The sequence below is a fragment of the Desmodus rotundus genome, chromosome 4 (genome assembly GCF_022682495.2).
Source record: "Desmodus rotundus isolate HL8 chromosome 4, HLdesRot8A.1, whole genome shotgun sequence".
In the NCBI taxonomy this organism is placed as follows: domain Eukaryota; kingdom Metazoa; phylum Chordata; class Mammalia; order Chiroptera; family Phyllostomidae; genus Desmodus; species Desmodus rotundus.
The window spans coordinates 145,791,845-145,813,297 of NC_071390.1; the positions used below are offsets into that span (position 1 = coordinate 145,791,845).

At 40.5% G+C, this 21,453-nt stretch overlaps 1 protein-coding gene across 1 annotated transcript in view; it reads left to right on the forward strand.

Moving 5' to 3' along the window:
• The window catches only part of APBB1IP (amyloid beta precursor protein binding family B member 1 interacting protein), an 86,667-nt gene that overhangs the window by 32,219 nt on the left and 32,995 nt on the right, over positions 1-21,453 (forward strand). Inside the window, exons 2-7 of the mRNA XM_024575969.4 lie at positions 7,415-7,486; positions 8,499-8,586; positions 10,158-10,450; positions 12,342-12,419; positions 18,235-18,394; positions 19,501-19,622. Coding sequence (XP_024431737.2) covers positions 7,415-7,486; positions 8,499-8,586; positions 10,158-10,450; positions 12,342-12,419; positions 18,235-18,394; positions 19,501-19,622 — 813 coding nt within the window. The remainder of the gene's footprint in view (positions 1-7,414; positions 7,487-8,498; positions 8,587-10,157; positions 10,451-12,341; positions 12,420-18,234; positions 18,395-19,500; positions 19,623-21,453) is intronic.

Genomic DNA, 21,453 nt, shown 5'->3' on the forward strand with positions numbered 1-21,453 from the left:
CACAATGAGATATCACCTCGCACCTGACAGAATGGCTACCATCAGTAAGTCAGCAAACAGCAAGTGCTGGTGAGGATGTGGAGAAAAGGGGACCCTCGTGCACTGTTAATGGGAATGCAGACTGGGGCAGCCACTGTAGAAAACAAAATGGAACTGCCTTATGACCCAGCAATTCCACTTCCAGGAATGTATCCCAAGAAACATGAAACACTGATTCTTAAGAATACATGCACCCCTATGTTCACCACAGCATTATTTACAATAGCCGAGGTTTGGAAGCAGCCCAAGTGCCCATCAGTAGGTGAATGGATAAAAAAATCTGTGGTACATCTACACAATGGAATACTACTCAGCTGTAAAAATAGAAGGGAATCTTACCTTTTGCAACAGCATGGATGGACCCAGAGGGTATTATGCTAAATGAAATAAGGTAGTCAGAGAAAGACAAATACTATATGATGATTTCACATGTGGAATCTAATGAACAAAATAGAAACAGACTCATAGATACAGGGAACAGACTGAGCTGTTAGAGGGAAAGGTGTGTGGGGGCTGGATGAAATAAGTGAAGGGATTAAGCAAAAAAATATTCATAGACACAGACAACAGTATGGGGATTACCAGAGGGAAAGGCAGGTTGGGGCAGGTAGAAGAAAGTAAAGGGCAGATAAATAGTGATGGAAGGAGACTAGACTTTGGATGGTAAATACAAGATACAATATACAGATGATGTGTTACAGAATTGTACACTTAAAATTTACATGATTTTATTAACTAATATAACCCCAAAAATTCAATTAAAGCATAAAAAAATTTTAAAAATATGAATGAATAATGTGTTGCCCTGACCAGTGTGATTTAGTTGGTTGGGCACTAGGCTGCAAAGCAAAAGGTCACCAGTTCAATTCCCAGTCAAGACACATGCATGAGTTGTGGGTTAGGTCTCCGGTCATGGCATGTTCAAGAGGCAACAGATTGATGTTTCCCTTTCACATCAGTGTTTCTCTCTCTCTCTTTCTCCCTGCCTTCACCTCTCTCTAAAAATAAATAAATAAATAAATAAATAAATAAATCTTTAAAAATAAATAAATAATGTGTTTTCCCAACATTCTAACTGTAATCAAATAATCACCTTGAAGAGAATTTGGAAACTACAATTGCATCAAAAACAAAATAGACAAATAATAGCACATTAAAAAAAAATCTGGTATCAGCAAATACACACACATGCACATACACATGAGGTCTGTCCAGAAGGTATCCAGCCATGCAATGTAAAAAATAGAGACATTTACTGAAGAAGATACAAGATACAAGAAACATTGTACACAGGACAATGATGCCTCAGTCCCCTTCAGAGGAGGCACCTTGTGACCTCACACAGTTCTCCCAATCTCCATCAGTTGCCTCATCATATTTTCCTGAATCTCATCAATGATCTGAAATCTCTTCCCTTTTAAAGGTGATTTTAGTTTGGAGAAAAGCCAAATGTCACAGGGCACAAAATCTGAACTGTAAGGGGGCTGAGTCACCTGGGTGATTTGATGTTTCACCAAAAACTCTGCATGAGATGTGACGCATGAGCAGGTGTGTTGTCATGACGAAGCTGCCCAACACCAGTTGCCCATAGCTGCGGCCTTCTGAATCATCTGAATAGTTTCCATGTAGGAATATTCAAGCTTCACACAAAGTTTGATGCATATTTGTTGCTCTACTCACTCAGTCATTTTGAATGTGATGGCCACACAGTACACATGCTCACTCAACAGTGTCTACCACCCCCACTGACGAGTACAGTGAAGTCGTCATGGTTCACACATGCGCATTCCAGTCCACTCTCCTCGGCTGCCAGGGTACATCAATGTCACACAAACCTTTCTTGTTATATTAACAATGGCTGAACTTTTTCCAGACAGGCCTCATATAATTTATTCTCTACTTTGAACCCAATACAAGGAAGAGACATGTAATTCTAAGTAAATACCAAAATGCATAAGTACACTATAAATTATATATTAAACTGACACAGATAACCTGATATATTGCTGTATAATGAAGTTATTCTAAAGTAAGATATAAATCTATGTTTATGGAGTTGAAATTAATTAGATAAATGATGTGAATAAAGGAATAATTAAGGTAGAAGACATAACTTGTTTTTATATATTAAATAATGGTTAATGAACCGACTACTTGAAATAATAACTGACTTTAGATTGAATAAGCTAACAAGGAGTCATTGATAATGTCACTCAAGCTGGGTAGCTGTTAGATTTTGCTCAAAAAATTTTGGGTTTGAAAACTGATTCAAGGCTAAATAGATATGAGCTCCAATGAAATCTTGTTTACCAACAAAATGTATTTGTGTAAATATCAGTATTTACTTACTTGGAGAGCACTACAGAAAGTGAGTGAAGTTCCATAAACCTAGGTAACAGCTTAGAAACAGACTTCTTGTTTAATTGCTCTGATAGTTACAGGAAACATGGAGTTTGGCAACTTCTAAGGACTGTCCAGCCCTGGAATGCAGTGGCAGGCCCCTGAGTGCGGTGCGACAGGGTCCATGTCCAGGGTGTACGAGGTAGGATGCTAGCTCTCCATGCAGCCTGCGTCCTGTGTGCTCTAGCTCACTTTTTTCCTATTAGTTTCCGAGATTGCTTAGCATTTGCTAACACAAAGATGAACAAGATGCGATCTTACTAAATAACAGCTCCCAGTCTGGAAACAGATTCTAACATGGCAACAAAAAGAACATGATTCAGTCTGGTAAATGCTACTGCTGAGTATATAAACACCAAGGGCCATATGCTATTTTGTTTAAATGTCACAACAATCCTATGAATTATATATTATTCTCGTCGTGTTACAGACAAGGAAACAAGCCTATGGGGGGTTAAACACATTATTGATGCTGTTGCTGGGACCCGGATTTACTGATACGGTTCCCAGAGGCAACAGCTGACAAATCTCTCCACTGATTTTGAAGACACCGTTGAAGTATTGACACAAGAACTGGGTGTTGAATGAAAAATACGGTTTTGTGAGGGAGATGTAGGCAGAAGAGGATGTTATTTCAAGGGCATAGCATATACAAAGACAGAGAGAGTTTGTTAAAGCCTGTTCAGACAGCATCAGGGGCCCTGAATGGCATGAGTTGAACCCTGAAAAGTAGGTTGTGGTCAGTTATGAAGGACGTGAAAGATATGCTAAGACCTGAACTCTCTCTACTTCATCTTGATCAGTCATGGAAGGCTTCTAAACAGGAGGATGACACCCTCACATTTGTATTTCCGTTTCCCAGTGATGGTGGTGAGACTCCAGGGGCATCTGGGAAGCTGGAGGCTGGAGGAACTGATGAGGGATGGGAAAATGGGAGGAGTCAAGGATTATGCCAAGGTTTCTAAACTGGACTAATAAGTGAATAATGACCATTAGCCAAATTCAGGCACGTGGGAGAAGAATGCACCAGAGGGTGAATAATAATGAGAATTCCTGTTATATATTGAATGGGTGCTGTCCTGATCTAGGTCCAAAATCATGAAATTTCTAACCCAAATGGCAATGACGCCTGCAGCCTAACTGAATTACATATAGGAGGTTAACCTCGCCACAGACATAAAAAATACGCTGTTGCTCATGTGTATCAGAGCACTTAGGAGAGACTTTTTCCAGCTCTTTTGAGATACAATGGACATGTAACACAATGTAAGTGTGTGTACGACATAATGATGTGATACATGTGTGTACTGTGAAATGATCACCACAGTAAATTTAGCTTACACACCCATCACCCAACATACATATCATTTTTTGCAGAGGATAGATTTTTAAAATATGTATGTATGAAGTTTCTATATGAAATTTATATATGTGGAAAAGAGAAACTATTTGAGGATGAAAACTGAGACTTAGAAATTTGAGCCTTAGGGAAGTATTGAGCATTGGGGGGAAATTGCCTTGGAAATTCAGGGAATCTTAGGCAGGATTTCAGCCCCTCTCCTATACACTCCTTACCACCCCTCCTTCCAAAAAAACACCCCAACAAATGTATCTGATAAAGTACTATTCTAGTTTTTTCTTTTACTAAACAGTTTGTTGTTCTTCCCAGGACACAAAAGGAACTCAGAAATGACATACTCACAAAAAGATGTTAATTCCACCCAACATGATGTGTACATTGCTTGTTTTGCAATCTATTACTTCACCAAGGCTGCTCCACCCTGCCGTTAACCCAAATAACACTTCCAGCCCTCGTGGCTGGGTGTTCTGTCTCTCTGTCTGTCTGTCTCTCTCTCTCTCTCTCTTGCTCTCGCTTTCATCTTGATTTTGACTTTGGAGAATACCACACATACAAATAGACACATCCCTATTTTCTCACACTTGTGTGTGTGTGTGTGCATGGTATATGTTTGTGTGCCTTGTTCTGTCCATTCCAAAAAGAAGGTTTTCTTGCAGGGCAGAATGGATAAGTATGTAAAATGATTTTATTTACAGATTAATACAGATTTATAAATATATATTAATAATAGCCCTTAACTCAAATGAATGTCTTGTTATTTTCACCAGGGATGCAACTCCTTCAAACTGTGGTTCATTCGGTAGCAGACCCACTGATGACTCAACTTACAGCACATTTTGGATGCTGACTGCTTTCAGTGTTTTCATATCAACAGATTCTGGGGTAAAGGAATGAAAGGGCAGGAGGAAGGATTTTTACAGACGAATCTAGGAAGAGTGTCAGCAGAAGTTATGAGAATGTACTGTTTTGAGTTATTTCCATCTTAGATGCATGATTCATGCTGGCACGTCCTTAAACCCGTTGTGTCAGAGGTGTGTCCAGGCTGAGAACCATGGTCTTTGGGCTCAGTGGGTTTTTCTGACTCATGGATATCATGTTTCCTTCTAAGACTTTATTCGTCATCGTTTTAGTGCTTTTCCAAATTTACTGATACAAGATGAAACATCAATAGCAGGACTCTTCTTACTAGCATTGTCTTTGATTCCTATGAGTTTATTGTAAGACTGGCTGGCAGTTTTGAGGTCAAAACATAAATCTGTTTTTTCCACTTTGACTGGATTACTTTGCTCTTACTAAAAATTTTAAATGTGCCCTGGTTGTAGCTCAGTGGATTGAGTGCAGGCTTGCGAACCAAAGGGTCGCCTTTTTGATTCCCAGTCAGGGCACAGGCCTAGGTTGCGGGCCATGTCTCCAGTAGGAGGTGTGTGAGAGGCAACCACACTTTGATGTTTCTCTCCCTCTCTCCTTCCCTTCTCCTCTCTCTAAAAATAAATAAATAAAATCTTTTAAAAATTTTTAAATATTAACACTAATACTGTCAACTTTTCCTGTTAATAGTAATTCATCTGAAGGATTCCTCTATTTTTGTCACACTACCGTGCTACATAATATTCTAGTGAAAATAAATGGGCTGTTCTGAAATTTTATTGTTTATTCAGTTAATTTCCTCCAATTAAAACAATGAATGGAATACCATAATCATTTCTTGAGCAGATTGTTTATGAAACCCTGGGTACTTTGTTAACTGATATACTTTCTTTCCTCCACTGTGTAGGGAATTTGAAGAAGGGAGGGTATGATACAGATATTTTCTAAGCACCTGGGAGGGGATAAAACTACCTGGGAATGGATCCAGCTTTGACTCCCCGCCCCACCTGCAGTTCTTTTTCCTTCTTCTGACTGCAGCAAACCCCAAGCCCAACAACCCGCATAAAAAAGCATGAACATCTTCCGTGTTTCTTCACTGATGCTTTGTGCGAGTCTTCGCTGACCACTTGGACCTGCTCACGTAGACTCACACCGGCAGTGTCTGCCTTGCTGTTACTTTCATACCTGGGTGCTCACCTGCCTATATTGTGTGATAGGACCCTGAGCATTTGCTGAATGACTTCCTTGGATTCCTCCCTGTCCCATGTGTATGCACACCTGGTTTTCTCAGGGGTGTCTGCTCCTTAGGAATATACTTGTCCCATGGTATCATAGACCTCTTGCGTTTTAACTGAAGTCCTTTTCCTGGCCCTTTCCTGGCCAGGCCAGTTTTGTAGTTACCCATGCTCCTGCAAGATGCCTCCTCCACTGGAAGCCAGATAGGGTGTCCTGGAAAATTAACAATCATCACAAGGATGATAGTATGGCTATGGTAAAAAAAGAGAGATGAGAGAGAGAGAAAGGGAGAGAGAGAGAGAGAGAGGGAGAGGGGAAGAGAGTGAGAAAAACAAAGAGAGAAAGAGAGAAAGAAAGAAAGAAAGAAAGGCCCTTTTGAGCTACATACTGAAATATTTATGGGAAAATAATATTTGTCTCAAAATAATTATTGGGAGAAGATTCAGATATGATGTTTAAATTTAAAAGGTCAGCCGTGAGTTGATCATTGTTCAAGCTGGACATTGGGTACATGAAAATCATGACACTATTTTCTCTAGTTTTGTATATGTTGAAGTTAACATATGAAATGATTAAAACACAAACACACCCATACACACACATAAATATTGTTTGGCTTAAATATTACATGCTGATCCTCTACTCTTACGAGACTTATTAGCTTGAACTGTAATTAGCTTTAATCTTCTAACGTTTTAGAGCATTTAGGACCCTTAGATTTTATCTCCAGCAAACTCTTCATCTTACAGGTGAAGTATTGTAGTTAATTCCCTCTGCTAAAAAGCATACTACTAATTAGTAGCCAAAGGAGGCCTAGTAATCATGTCTTTTAGTCTCCTAATCCAGCCTCGTGGAAAACGTCAGGCAGAAAGCAGCCAGCCGCACCTCACGGGTGTTTGGAAACATTGTAGGGAAGCACTTCTCTCTTGGGCAACCGCTTCATTTGTCCTGGGTGAAGAAAGGTTCTTCTGTGGGCTACAGCATAATTTATTTCTGTCTCATCACTTGATTGTGTCACCATTTTAGTCCTAAGTGTTTATCATCCCACCACTTACAAATAAATGCACCCAAAGCTGCTATTTCAGAGATAGCCGCTCCTGACATGTGTCTGTATGAATTTATAAGTGGAGGTGAAGTTCCATGTCTCTCTCCTTCATAACCACCTGCGTGAAGCTTCCTCCTCTTCTAATAAGGGTGCCCTTTGGCGAGGTGAATTCCTGAACAATGTCCAATTTGTGCACTTGGCCCCAAAGACACTACTTTAGTCTGCAGCAACAAAGTCTGATTGTCGCTCTGAGGCCATTTCCCAGGGTTTGGTTCAATCTTGGACCAAGCAAATTGGAGAGGAATCCATCATGGAATTTCAGACTGAAATGAACCTTCCTCTCCATAGGGCCTTCTCTTCTTGACTTGTCCGTGCATGGGGCACTTGGAGAAAGAATAAGAGGTGGGACAGTTTCAGACATCAGGCTTTTATTGGACTGTTTACATCTGGGTTTCTTTCTTTTTCAGATGGGTGAGTCAAATGATGATATAGACCAAATGTTCAGCAATCTGCTGGGAGAGATGGATCTCTTGACCCAGGTAAATTCCTCTTTTTAACTTTCAAATTAGAAAAACATGGGGCTACCAATTTTGACTGATATGAGAAGAGCTGTCTTTTAAAAACTAGGCATTGATGGTATATGTTGCTGACGCCCCTGTGGCGGTACTGGGGAAAGAATGGAGCTCTCTCCCTGATTCCACCTGAGTTCAGTTGATTGACTGCATTGGTCACGCACACGTTCGGTCACGGCAGTTCTCATGCTCATCATGCTTAACCAACAGAGGAACCTCCCAGGGGCAGTCCTCCCACAGCCACCTCACTGAACAATTTCTCTTGCACTTACCCTTATAGAAAGGCTAGCTAAGAAAATTGCCTGATCTTCAGTAAATATTCTTGGCCACTTTTTGAGGAAATGCTACATTTTAAAGAACTAAAAGGTAATTTCGGTGGCCTCTTTACGCTGTAAGACCTTCATTCCCTGAAGTAGCCACCCAGCCATAGGATGCAGGTATACGAAAGACCAGGTTAACTCAGAGGTCAGTCACGGGCAGGCTGAGCAGGGCCCGGAGGCTGCGGACCTGAGAACCCCTGAGCCAGGTTGCTAGTGTGTCGTGTAGTGTCCTCATAGATGTTAGCTCCTCACTTCCTGCGTCAAGTGCTGAAATACAAATAACCCAGTATTCCTCAATTAGGTAGGGGTCTTAAACTTTTCTACAAAACAAATGAAGAATTGTGTGTGTTTGTAAAGAATACTGTGTAGTATAGATGTCACAAGTGCATCATTACAGGACATTTTTTCTGTTGGATGGAATAATTATCTCATTCTCTGTTGACCTGTTTTGTTTCAAGACGTACTTTCTAGAATCATTTTTAAGTTGTAATCTTTTGCAGGGGAAAAAAATCACATAAAACATTTTCAAATAGGAATGTCATTTCTAAACTTAGAGAAAAACTATGTAAACCGTAAATGACTTTTGACTTAATGGTTAAATTACTGCAAAAGTGTCAGTTTCATGATTAACTGTGTGGGGTGGGGATCTGTTTCCACAGAGTTTAGGAGTGGACACTCTTCCTCCTGCAGAGCCCAAACCTCCCAGAGCTGAATTTAACTACAGTGTGGGTTTTAAGGATTTAAATGGTAAGTATTATGATTTCTTTCCTAAACTAATTTGAAATCATAATAATGACTAAAATCAGTGTGAAACTACAATTTGAAAACAAAATCTAAGGAGCCTAGACATTATGATAAGTGTAATTTTTATAGCCCTGGATTTAAGATTGCATTCTTCTGTGTCTGGGTTGAATCGAGAGTGCAAGGGGATAATGTTGCTTGTAAGGAAAAGGAACACTATCTTGCATTCGTGTAAAGTCTCACAACCATCTTGTGTTTTTTAAGAAGTAAAGGGAATTTCTTATTCCTAAGCTTTTAGAGTAATAGGGTACAGTAGAGTAAGAAAATATTAATAAACAAATATTTCTTCAAGGATAATGTTGAACCATTCATTTCATAATGATTGACATATCATATACGAGTGGATGTTCCAAATAGAATATATTTTAATTTCTATGTATAACATATATAATATGATATATTGCTCTATTTGACATTTTATATTCTCCCTGAGATCATCATGTTCTTTTATTAACAAAAATCTCTCCTCTTGCCCTGGCCTGATGGCTCAGTTGGTTGGAATGTTGTCCCACACACCAAAAGGTTGCAGGTTCAATTCCAAGTCAGAGCACAGACCGAGGTTGCAGGTTTGACCCCCCGTCCGGGTGCAAACGGGAGGCAATTGATTGATGCTTTTCTCTCACATTGATGTCTGTCTGTCTGTCTCTCCCTCTCTCTCTCCCCGCCTTTCTCTCCTTGAATGAGAATATTTTTAAAGAAACTTCTCTTCTTATTTAGTGCAAAGACAATCTTTAGCCCGTGTGCTATTCAAATTACAATGAATGTTGAAGTAATCCCTTCCACATGAATGAGAATTCATTGCAACATTTGAAAAAGATTTTCCAAAGACTGGAAGTCTCTACCAAAAGAATGGCAAGCAAAATAATAGAGAAACGCAGTCATAGAAATCCAGAGTTCCGACTTTCATTTCTGACACTCCCTGGGTTTCTTTGTTTCTGTTTTTTCAGTAATTTTTCAATAAATGCTTAGGTGCCAATGCCAGTATCTTGATAAATTATAATACACCTCTTTCTATTTTCTTTTTTCCCATCCTCTTTTCTATTACTTGCCATATAAATGTATTGTCGTTATCTGCCATTTCCATCATAGCATTAAATGAAAGAAGGCAAACTACAAATCACTTTTGCATGGGTAACATTCATGAAGTTTCAAGAAAGCAATACACTTTTGTAAAATTATGACGTTAATAGATAGCATATACTTGCACATGTGAGCAACGAAGATTTGCCTCTCCGTACTCACATACGTATTCTCTTCTAATTTTTTGTAAGAACAGTTAAGTTCTACTTTGCCCACAAATTTCAGTTCTACAATACAGTGTTATCAACTATGGCCACCGTTAGATCCTGAGACCTCATTCGCTTTGTAACTGAAAGTTTGTACCCTTTTACCAGCCTCTCCCTATTTCCCCATCCCCATGGCAAGCAGTACTCAAATTACTCTTACAGTGACCTTTTTATCAGTTTTCCCAGGCACAAATCTTTGTTTTGATTATTAATGCGATTTTTCCCTACCAGAATCCTTAAATGCACTGGAAGACCAAGATTTGGATGCTCTCATGGCAGAGCTGGTAGCAGACATAAGTGAAGCTGAGCAGAGGACAATCCAGGCACAGAAGGAGTCTTCTCAGGGCCAGCAGCATTCAGCACCTCTGGACATATCAAATTCCAGCGGCACAGCCTCTCTCAGTTATGGAGCAAATGTCGCTGCAATTAGTGTGAGCCACTATGAGGATGATTTACCACCTCCACCAGAGGACCCCCTGTTAGACCTTCCTCCGCCGCCACCACCTCCTGAACCTCTCTCTCAGGTATGTGGGTGAGGCCAGAGATGGCAGGACCCTTGACCTCTCTACCCATCATCTGCAGCTTTCTTCAGAGTGAGAGTTATGTTCATAAATTTGTACTCTGAAAGCTCTGAGATGCTAAGAAACAAGGATACAAAGAATGTTCACTGCAAAGGCAGAGTCCTCCAAAAATAAGACAGGGTGGTGATTGCTGGGGGGAGGGAGGTATAAGGGGACTAAATGGTAATGGAAAAAATATAGTGAAGATTATATATTAAAACAAAAGACTCATAGGTGTATATAAAGAACCTACTAAGGCCATAATCAGGAATCACTATAGTTTGGCTAAAATCTATATTTATATGCAGCACTTCCTGATAATAGTCAACTTTGGAGGGTAATGTTTTATTAAAGTGGTATGAACTGTGGGACTGATTTATACATTTCTGAGTCACTGGTGCAAGCTGAGCAAGTGAAGAATAGAAGACATTTCTTACATGTTTCTGAATTGAACTAAATGGAATTTCGCTGAACTGGGCAGCCCTGTTCAGTAGGGCAAAGATATATCTAAGAATCACTTGTAATGTTGTAGGTGGAGAAGTGCTATGGGGTAGGCAGGTGATCAGGGCTTGATAGTAATACATTTGCGCACACTGGGAAAACAAGTAGAAAGTTGATATGGTCATTATTTGGGACATTGACTTATAGCATGTCTCTCATAAAAGTAAAAAAAAAGAACTTTTAAGATTTTTTCTTAGAGTGAGCCACTTTAAAAATATTTTAGAGTGAGAATTTCACTCCATTTCTGGTGGCCTCCACGTTTGTTGAGCTGGGTAATGATGGTCAGTATACAGAAATACGGCCCTAGGGACCCTGGAAGTTCCTGCAGTGCCTTTTGAATGAACAAATATTAAATATAAATCAAATATTCAATCATATTCCCTGCTCTATTGTGTATTTATTCTAGGAAATCATTGAAAAATCGGTGATCCCTATAGAGCAGAGGCTCCTTTTTCCGTTTCATTGAGCTCTGAGTGACATTCTGTAAGGTTAGGGTGCACAACATGATGATTGGATACACACGCGCGTTGGGAATGATTACCACAATGAGGGCAGTTAACCCCTCCATCACTCCACACCGTCACCTTGTTTGTGTATATGTGGTGAGAACATTTCCATCTGTACTCTCTTAGCAACTTTCAAGTATGTAATTCAGTATACTTTACTACAGCCACTACGCTGGACATCAGAGCCCCCAAACTCATCTACCTTATAAGTAGGAGTTGGTGCCCTTTGACCAGTGTGGCAAAAAAAATGGTAAAAAAAAAATTTAAAAAACAAACACATATAACTCTGGTTGGTGTGGCTCAGTGGACTGAGTGCTAGCATGCAAGCCAAAGGTCGCCAGTGGGATTCTCAGTCCAGGCACATGCCTGGGTTGTGGACCAGGTCCCTGGTAGGAGGCATGCGAGAGGCAACCACACATTGATGTTTCTTTCCCTCTCTTTCTCCCTCCCTTCCCTTCCATCTAAAAATAAAGTAAAATCTAAACTTTAAAAAACTCACATATAATTTCTGGAAGTTCTCAAACCCCTTGAGTTCCTCCAGTAGATCCTTCAAGTAGAAGGGTAGTTTTGAGCCAAGCAGAGATTTTTGTGGATCAAATATGTGAAGTTCTGTTAGTGTCATCATTTCAAGTTGCGATTCCTAAATATAGAGGATGATGACTGCCTCCTATATTTCTGGGCTGGAGGTTTCTGTTATGGTCACTGAATTCTGAATTCGGTCATGTGAAATTTGGTGCCCTACAATACGGCCCTCGTTAACATAAAGTTACTAAGACACTAGCAGTGGCACAGGTATTTACTGGCTGGTATTCTTAATGGACTGTGTTGAATGCCCTGCCATTTTACAGGAGGAAGAAGAAGCCCAGGCGAAGGCTGATAAAATTAAGCTGGCATTGGAAAAACTGAAAGAGGCCAAGGTCAAGAAGGTAAATATGAATCACTTTTGCATGGGGACATTAAATCAATGATATTTTGTTATATTTAATTATTAAAAATAAAATTTCAATTGATGCTTTCCAAATAATTGTAATGTTTTAAATTTAAGGGCAAAGATAAATTAGATAAGTAGTCCTTCTATGCCATCAGTTAGTTCATTTGTAATTGATAAATAAGAGACTTATGTTAGTATAAATGTGGAAGTTTTCAAGTCTCTATACCCAGGGCTCCCTCACACCCAGGGAGCCCTCTCTGATTCAGCTCAGCTGTTAGCTAACAGCAGGTGGCACCACCTTCTGGGCCTGCCTTAATTGGGTCAGAGCACAACTTCCATTGGCCTTGCTTCCATCTCTTTTGCATAGTCCTGGAGGCAGCCTCTAGCCTCACTGCCTGCCCTGGAAGTCCAAGCTATCTCTTTGTGTAGCACATGTTGATTGGCTAGTGCTCTGGTTTCAAAGTTGCGTAGGTTTGAGAAACCTGCCCCAACCTATTTTCCTAATAAGCCTGTAATTTTACTGTGCATTTGTTTGTAGAACATAGGTTTTTCAGGAGTACCTATGCTGTATTACAACAGAAACACCCGTATTTTTTAGTAGAAGCATATACCTAATTAAAGTTAATAATAGTTAATTGATAAATTAAAAGAAAGATGAGACAATCTTTGTCTTATTTCAACCTGTGAAGCATATTACTATCTCTGAGACTCATTAAGAGCTTTTCATTTATAGTTGGGTGAATCGTTCTTTCTATATAGGGCCTTAAACTTTATGTTCATGGTCCTTTCAATAAAGGTGTTCGGTACATGTTGACTGATACTCAACAAATATTCCATGAACATCCCTGGATTGAGACTTCTGAGGTTCATCTAGGGCTTTCCAGACCAGCCTGGTTCCATTCATTCCAAACACGCATGAACTTCTTTACCATTATTCTTCCCTGTTCTCTACATGTGATTAAATTCTGTGATCATGCCCTGGCTGGTGTGGCTGGGTTGTGGGCCAGGTCCCCAGTTGGGGGAGTACAAGAGGCAACAGATCTATGTTTCTCTTCCCCTCTTTCTCCCTCCCTTCCCCTCTCTCTAAAAATAAAATCTAAAAAAAAAAAAAAATCCCATGATTAATAATTGAAATTCTGTATCTTCAGCTGCCTGGCCCTTCCTCCCCTTGTACTTACTCTGGGACACTCTGGTTCCGATTCAGCTCTCCTCCTGCTCAGCCTGGGCCCTCAGTGCTGCCTTTGCGTTGCCAGTCCAGTCACTCACCCACTAACCTAGGAAATTATTTCTACCTTGTCGTCTCTTAAAGCCTCCAACACCTCTCTCCTCATCTGCATTGTCTCACCTAATGCTGTTGCTGCCCATTGCACTTACCGACTGCCTGCCTGCACCTGTGACAGAGTCCGCAGTCTTTCCTGTTACTTTAAGACCAGCCTTTCCTCTTGTCCCGAGTTCCTGTCCTCTCATCTTGTCCCTCTGCTCAAAAGCCTCCAGTGGCACTCATCTCACATAGGAAAGCCCAAACCCACAATGGCCTAAAGCCCCCTCTGACTTGGCTGGCCTCTATCTCCCACCACTCTCCCCCTCACTCGCCCCCTTCTAGCTATGTGGTCTCATAGCTGCTCCTGAAATATTCTAGGCACACCCTGGCCTAGCTGCCTGGAAAGCTGTCCCCCAGATTCCAGTGGCTCTTCTCTGTCCCTGCTCTAGGTCTGCCCAGTGAGGCCTTTCCTATCTGACATCACACGCTCCCCAAAACTTCCTGCCCTTCCCAATTTCCTTTTTCCCCTCAGTGCTTGTTACCTTGCAACACACTATCTACGCCTCTTTATCATATTTACTCCCCATCTACATCTCCTCCTTACCCCCATGGAAGCTCTTCCAGAGAGGTTGTGTTTTCCTCACTGGTGCATCCCCACCTCCTGAACAGGTGCAAGGGAGACAGAGAGGTGAGCAAGTCAGATGAGGTCCCTGCTTGTGGAGAAGTGAATTCTAGTGGAGGAGGTAAATGCCAAAAGAGAAAATAAAGCAGGAAGAAGCCCAAGCAAACCTCTGGTTGTTTATAAAATGACAGCTACGTTGGATATATTTTCAGAGGGGAAATGAAAAGAGAAGTTGATTCTTAGATGAAAAAGGTAGAACCACTAACATATTCAGTCTGTTTGCTTCAGCTGGAGGTTAAAGCAGGGAGGAGGGAGCAGCTGTTTCCTGCTGTGTATAAGAAAGGAGAGACCATGGCCAGAATCTAGTTGAGGTGAAATATAACAGTAAACACAAATCACAACTTGCCCTGATTTAGCAAAGAAGATGTAAAACAGAAAAGTCACTCTGAACAATGAGAAAGGAAAATTTAAAAGCCAGGTTGTATATTTGTGCTGATTTCAGAAGCTCTAAATGTTTGTCTTAAAACAAAAGCGTTTGTGTGGCACAGAACATTAAGAAAATAAATGCCATATTCATACAATAAAAAAGTGACTAATATGTATTCACACATAATCTACACTGTGCCTTTACAGGAGGGAACACAAGTTATCTGAAGTGCTTTGTCCCCACTGTTCTGTAGGTGCTGACACCTTTCTGGGCCATGAATTGTATATGCATCTTGTAGGACAAAGCTTTGAAAACTGGAAGCCCCATCAGATTCAGGCATTAATTTTGTTTGTTTGTTTTTTCAAAGCTCTGTAACCCAGGAGAACAATTCCATTTGTAAATTTTATTATAGAAGAAAAAATATTGCAAATGATTCAGAGCTAGGGGATATTCTTGTATTTAATAGCTTGCAACAGAACAAGAAGACATTATAAAAACTATAAAATCTTTCCTGTAATGCAATGATTTTCAACCTCGTGGCACATATAAACTAATAACTAAAATTCTGCAGCACACCAAAAAATATATTTTTTGCCTGTCTGACAAAAAATTATACAGGTATAATTTTGATTCATTCACACAGGACAGCTGTTGCTGTGTTGGCTGTTACTTTTTTTTTTACTTGACAATCTGAAGGAAAAGAGGTCAAGCGCGCCTGACTAAATAGTCAGATATTGCATGTTTTAAACATTCTTGTGGAACACCAGTTGAAAATCGCCTGCCATAATGGATTAGAAAAAGGGAGATTTTTCATTCTTGAATGGTTTACCCTATATCACATAGTGTATATGTGACAAGTACTTAGCTTGTTAAATCACATAAGCCGAGTTAGCGAGTTAGCGTTAGCGGGTTCTGTGTTGATACAGACACTCATCAACTTGCAAATGTGATGGAAGCTGTGAAAGTAATAAATATGGTTCCTTCTCGCTAAAAGTCACCTTCTGCTCTTGATTTTCTTATTTTCTAAGTTTTGTAATTCTGGACATTCATAACTACATGTGAATTAAATTTAGTTTGCAATTTCTGCAAAAAAAAAAAACAACCCCAAAACATTTCATCTTTGTCAAATTATGTGGGCTTTTTCTCTGTATAAAAACAAAAGAAACAACCAACATGCTTTATTTTCTTAAGAATTCCTAAGTGAGAATGAAGCGTGGTCAAACATCATTAATTTTGCCATCATGAAGAGTTACTCTTCTAAAACCTAACATTGGCAGTGTTTCCTAGGACAAGTAGCTACTTTATAGGAGTTATTTTCAACCGGTGAGTGGCAAGAATTTTTTAAAACACGCAGTGCCTGACTGTTTAGTCAGGGGCACTGACCTCTTTTCCCTCAGACTGTCAAATAAAAAGATGAAAACAGCCAACACAAGGAGCCATCCGGTGTAAATGAATCAAAATTATGCCTATTTTTTTTTTGTCAGATCGGCAAAAAAAATACATTTTTTGGTGTGCTGAAAAAGTTTAGTAATTCGTTTATGTGGGCCCTGAGATTAAAAAAAGTTTGAAAATTGCTGCTTTATAGCAATAATTCTCAGCAGAGAGCAGCAAATACACCTTCCACAGAAAATAACCCTGGTAAAGACCACTATTTGAGGAATGTTTGTTTTTCCATGCGACTCTCAGGTCAGGTGAATGTATCTTAGACACTGGACCTATCATTTTAAACACATCAAAAAACAAACAGGAAGAAAAGCAACGATCCTGAAGTTTTTCCCTGGGGTTGGGAGGAGGGGGGGAGCGTGTGGAGAGCGTTCTCAGGCGAGCCTAAATTTGGCCCCAGAAGCAGGAACTGCACTTCTACTGCCCTGATTTCTGCATTTTGACTCTAGGGAAGACAAGGCTCTACTTGAAGCTTCAGCTTGTGGTCCTTTCTGGAGCCTAACCCAGATTTTATCACCACCCACACCTTTGGTTGCTATCAGCAACTCTGCATAACAATCCACAGGAACTCTGCCTTCTCTCTGTTAACAACTTCCTGTTCTGAAGATCAGATTAGGTGGAAGTGGGACCTGAGGGGCAGTTTCTCGGCTGCTCCGAATCTAACCCAAACTTTGGGGGAGGAAGAAATGTTACCCGCTGTTTGGTGTCTCTCTCTCCAGTCCATTTGATCATGTTTTACACAATGATATGTCGCATTTGTAAGTCACCAACCCCGGGCAAACAGAAGAGGCAGAACTTGTCCTTAGCCATTTTATACTTCTCTCTTCAAGTTAAAGTAGAAATTGAAGCAAGAGTATCAGATGGTTCTGGTTAATGGTAGTTTCCAGGATTTCTCTGCTGATTGCATGTGGATTAGTTGCAGGCACCCAGACAAGAGGCCGGGCCGAGGCAGTGGCTGTCTGGAGGACCGGTAGCACCTCCTTCCCCCACTGGCAGCATTCAAAGATAGACCCTAACTTCGCTGACTAACTAGACTAATTCCCACTCAATCAGGTAGGATCCGTTTAGCAGGCACATTTCCACTGTTCCTTTTGAAGACTGGATATATACCACCATTATAACCTGTAGCAAACTACTGTAATTACAAATACACTATAAATACACATATGTCAAAGAAAACCCAAACCCTAGCTGCATTGCTTCATCATCTAATTTTGTTGTATTGCATCAGAATCAGGGTCTCCGTTGAGGATCAGAAATTTAAATAACTTTACGAGTTGTCTGGGGAAAGTCAGAGAAATCCTATGTCCTTGTTGGAGATGATTAAATGCTGCTCCCACCAAACCCTCTAGATTTGGAATAACTACCAATCTGACTCTGAACTCAGTGCCAAAAGTCAGTCAGATCACTAATTTTGCCTGCATTCTTCCATAATGGCTTATTTCTCAGTCTACCTAATTTCACTTAATGCACCTCTAGTCTCAGCTGTGTTCTGCTGTGATACAACCTGGCTTGCAGCAAGGCTCCTCGGCGACACCACATCGCTGTGCTCTCCCTACCTTTGAAGAATCTGTAGGCTAACCAATTTAGTCTTACCTGTGTCTTACAACTCTTGGGTTGCATGGAAAGGAACCTAACTCCAGCTAAGCAAAAGAGAGGAATTTATTACAAAGATCCAGGTGTGGCTTTCAGTCACAAAAGGCTTCTGGCCTCCAGGATGAACCTGAGTAAGTAACAGACAAGATGTCAGGAAAACAGGATGTTGGCACCTCTTTGGTTCTGTTTGTCTTCTGCCTCCCTCACCAGAATGCAAAGCCTCTGAAGCCTGGGCAAGGGCTTTGTTTATTGTATGTCTGTCTGTTTTGTAAGTTGGTTTCTCCACCTCTGTATTCCTAGCACCTTAAACAAGTGCTCAGAGTGTGAGTTCGTGTTGAATTCATTGGTGGGACATAGTCTTACTTAAATGAGCAGAAGCAATAGCAACTTTGAAATCTTAAATCTTGTTGGCCTTCTTCAGTCGCTGAAATTCAGTGGTTGCTCTGTGGCTTTATCCTCAGCTGGTTGTCAAGGTGCACATGAATGATAACAGCACGAAGTCGCTGATGCTGGATGAGCGGCAGTTGGCCCGAGATGTTCTAGACAACCTGTATGAGAAAACCCATTGTGACTGTGGTGTAGATTGGTGTCTTTATGAAATATACCCAGAACTACAAATTGGTAAGTCCCATCCCCAGCTATTGGCTGCATTCCACAAACCTGTGGGTTACTTTTTTTATGGGTTTTAGCCTTTTATTCACACGAGTTTGGTTCAAGGCCATCAAGACTTCCCATGCATCACTTCCCTTCTGTCAGATTCAGTTCTGCCTCTTCATCTCTTTGTGGGGAAGAGACTCAGATCAGAGCAGGTGGCTAGACCTTGGGGAATGCAAGCATTATTGTTGTCACTTCTCTAGTGGTTCCTCAGGGAAAGAAAGTGACAGGATGATACTTCTTACTGCATGCTTAGCAAGCTGAGCAGATGGTGGGAGGGCCTGGGTATCTGTCAGCTAACGTCTCTTGAGAGTTTGCTTTTTTAAACTATATGTAACTCTGCCCCACATCAGTGTCCATTTCCCCTTTCTCCTTCCCACCCGCTCAACGTCTGACACTTTGCCAAGCTCAAGAGGCTCAGCCATAACGAGCAGAGGGCTGTTGATAGAAACTGATCTAGTAAAAAAAAAAAAAAGAAAAGAAAAGAACAATTGAAGAAACACTATTGCTTCTCATTCTTAATACCACTCACAGAACAATCGTCTCCCAGGAGAGCTTGGTGGAATATAGAATTGCCTGTTTCAGAAGTTTCGGTGAAATTTTTTTTGGAGGAAATGGCCTATACTGAAAGAAACTCTTGAAGTTTTCTTCAACTCTGAGTCAAACAGAAACACGAAAGCCTTCCTTTATGTTTAGCTTTGGTTCCAATATTCATATATTGTTATTAGAGTTTAAGGAGTGATGTTTTAGTGTGCTTACCACAATTTCATTCATAGTTGTTTAAACCAATTATTGCCTAATTGTCTTCGGTACAGATAGGGTGCTTACTTCTCCCTGGAACTATTTACAGTCAAAAATGCCAATATGAAAGAAATGCCACAGCTGACCGTTATCACTGCAGTGTAGGTCCATCTGCCATGTTTCTTATGGAAAATAAGTGGAAGATCTGACACTGAAGAATAAATATAACGGGAATGTTACAATGTGACATCATGTAAGAATTAGGAGTTTCTGAAAACCTACCTGAAGTATAAGGCTTAACTCAAAGTGGCTTGTTTTTCTTGTTTCATCAGAAAGGCTTTTTGAAGACCATGAAAATGTTGTTGAGGTCTTATCAGACTGGACAAGAGACACAGAAAACAAAGTGGTATTTTTGAAGAAAGAGGAAAAATATGCTGTATTTAAAAACCCGCAGGTGAGATAACTTGGATACTGTTAAGCCATATAAAGTATGAAGGATTTTTTTAATGGCACCTATGGACTAACCACATCATTCACGAGCTCACAAAAATATCCCAAGTGTATTCCTTTCAAAGAAACACAGACTCAGCCCTTAGGTCATATATGTAAGCTAAGAGCCCCTTGAAACATCCAGAAAGAAAATAACCCATTTTGTTTCTTTTGACTCACCACCCAAAACATCTCAATCTCTTGACTAATCCTTCTTCTGGGTCCGTATTTCTCTTTGGCTCCATTAATCCGGTACACCTGGATGCACTCGGTGTCATTAGTGCTTCATATTTTGAAGATACTCTTACCTTTGTTGTTCATTTTGGTGCTTATTGATGCTGAGACCACAAAAAGAGCTCCTGGAATAGGTACAACTTCCTGCGCTTTATTTTACAGTCTACATAATAAAAAGCATTGTTCTCCATATTTGAAAACTTCCTTCAAGTTATGTGTCCAAGGATATCACAGAAGTACCGGCCTTGAAACTGTGGCTGGCCTCCAGCCAACTGTGATACATGAAGGTCGATTCTTTTTAGGAAAGTCAAAGAGTGTCAGACACAGAGGAGAGCCTTGGGGACATCCAGACACCTTTATATTTTATAAGCTAAAAAAACAAGTCTCATTTAGTAGAGTCAGAATTAAAGGGTACTCTAGAGCAGCTTCCTCACAAGAAAATGCACTTTTCCTTACACTGTGCTTTTCTCTAGAGTCTTCTCTGGGTTGTATGGTGGCAGACGGACAACAAAGCAATAAATACTGTTGTTTATGACAAATATCAAACAATAAACGTACAAAGTTTTCAAACCATAACTACCTTCAATCCTGTGCTTTAATGCCTAAATTTGTTAGGGAGCCATCTAAGCTAGAAGTTCATTTCTTTCTCATGTACCAATCCAGACTGGAAGATCTAGTAGGATGGTTCCGCCGTCCTCAACAAGTGTCCTTCTGTGGGCCCAAGGCAGCTTTCCCACCTGGCCACTCTCCGGTCTGTAGGAGGGGAGTGCACAACCAGACTTCTAACGGGAAAGACCTGCAAATGGCCCTTTCACTTTGCTCATATCCCATTGACCAGAACTTAGTTGCATGTTGATCTTGAGCTACAAGAAAAGCTGAGAAATGTGGCCTCTATCTGAACAACTACACGCACCGTTAAAATGGGAAGCTACTTCAGAGCTGCCACTTGCACAGCTCCTCCACACCGAGTCTGCAGGGGTAGTGCCCAGGAGTTGTGTAACGTGGCTACACTACTGTTAAATGAGAAGAGGAAGAGGAGAATGGGCATTAGTGGACACCTGCACTCTGCTGTGTCCACTAATGAGTGCATAAAACATAACTATGCTCTGTGAATTTGTACCAACTAAGCACACCCACTCCGTTACCACCCACATCAGACGTAGAGCATTAACGCTGCTCCTACAGCCTCCCGCCCCTTCCCAGCCGTTAACCCCATTACAAAGGTAATCACCATTCAGACCTCTGTCACGTTTTTCTCTCTTTTTAAACTTTCTATAAAATGAAATCATATCATAGTCTCTTTTGTGTGTAGCCTTTTTTATCCAACTTTCATTTGTGTTGTTGCATGTAGTAGTAATTTATTCTTTTTTCCTGCAGTTTAGTATTCCATTGTGTGACTATACCAAAATGTGTTTATTCATTGTACTATTGATGGACATTTTATTTGTTTCCAGTTTGGAGCTTTGACAAATAATGCTGTTGGGAACATTCTTGCATGTGTCTTTGTTGAACATATGTAGACTTTTCTCTTGCATGTAGACCTACAAGTGCAACTGCTGAAT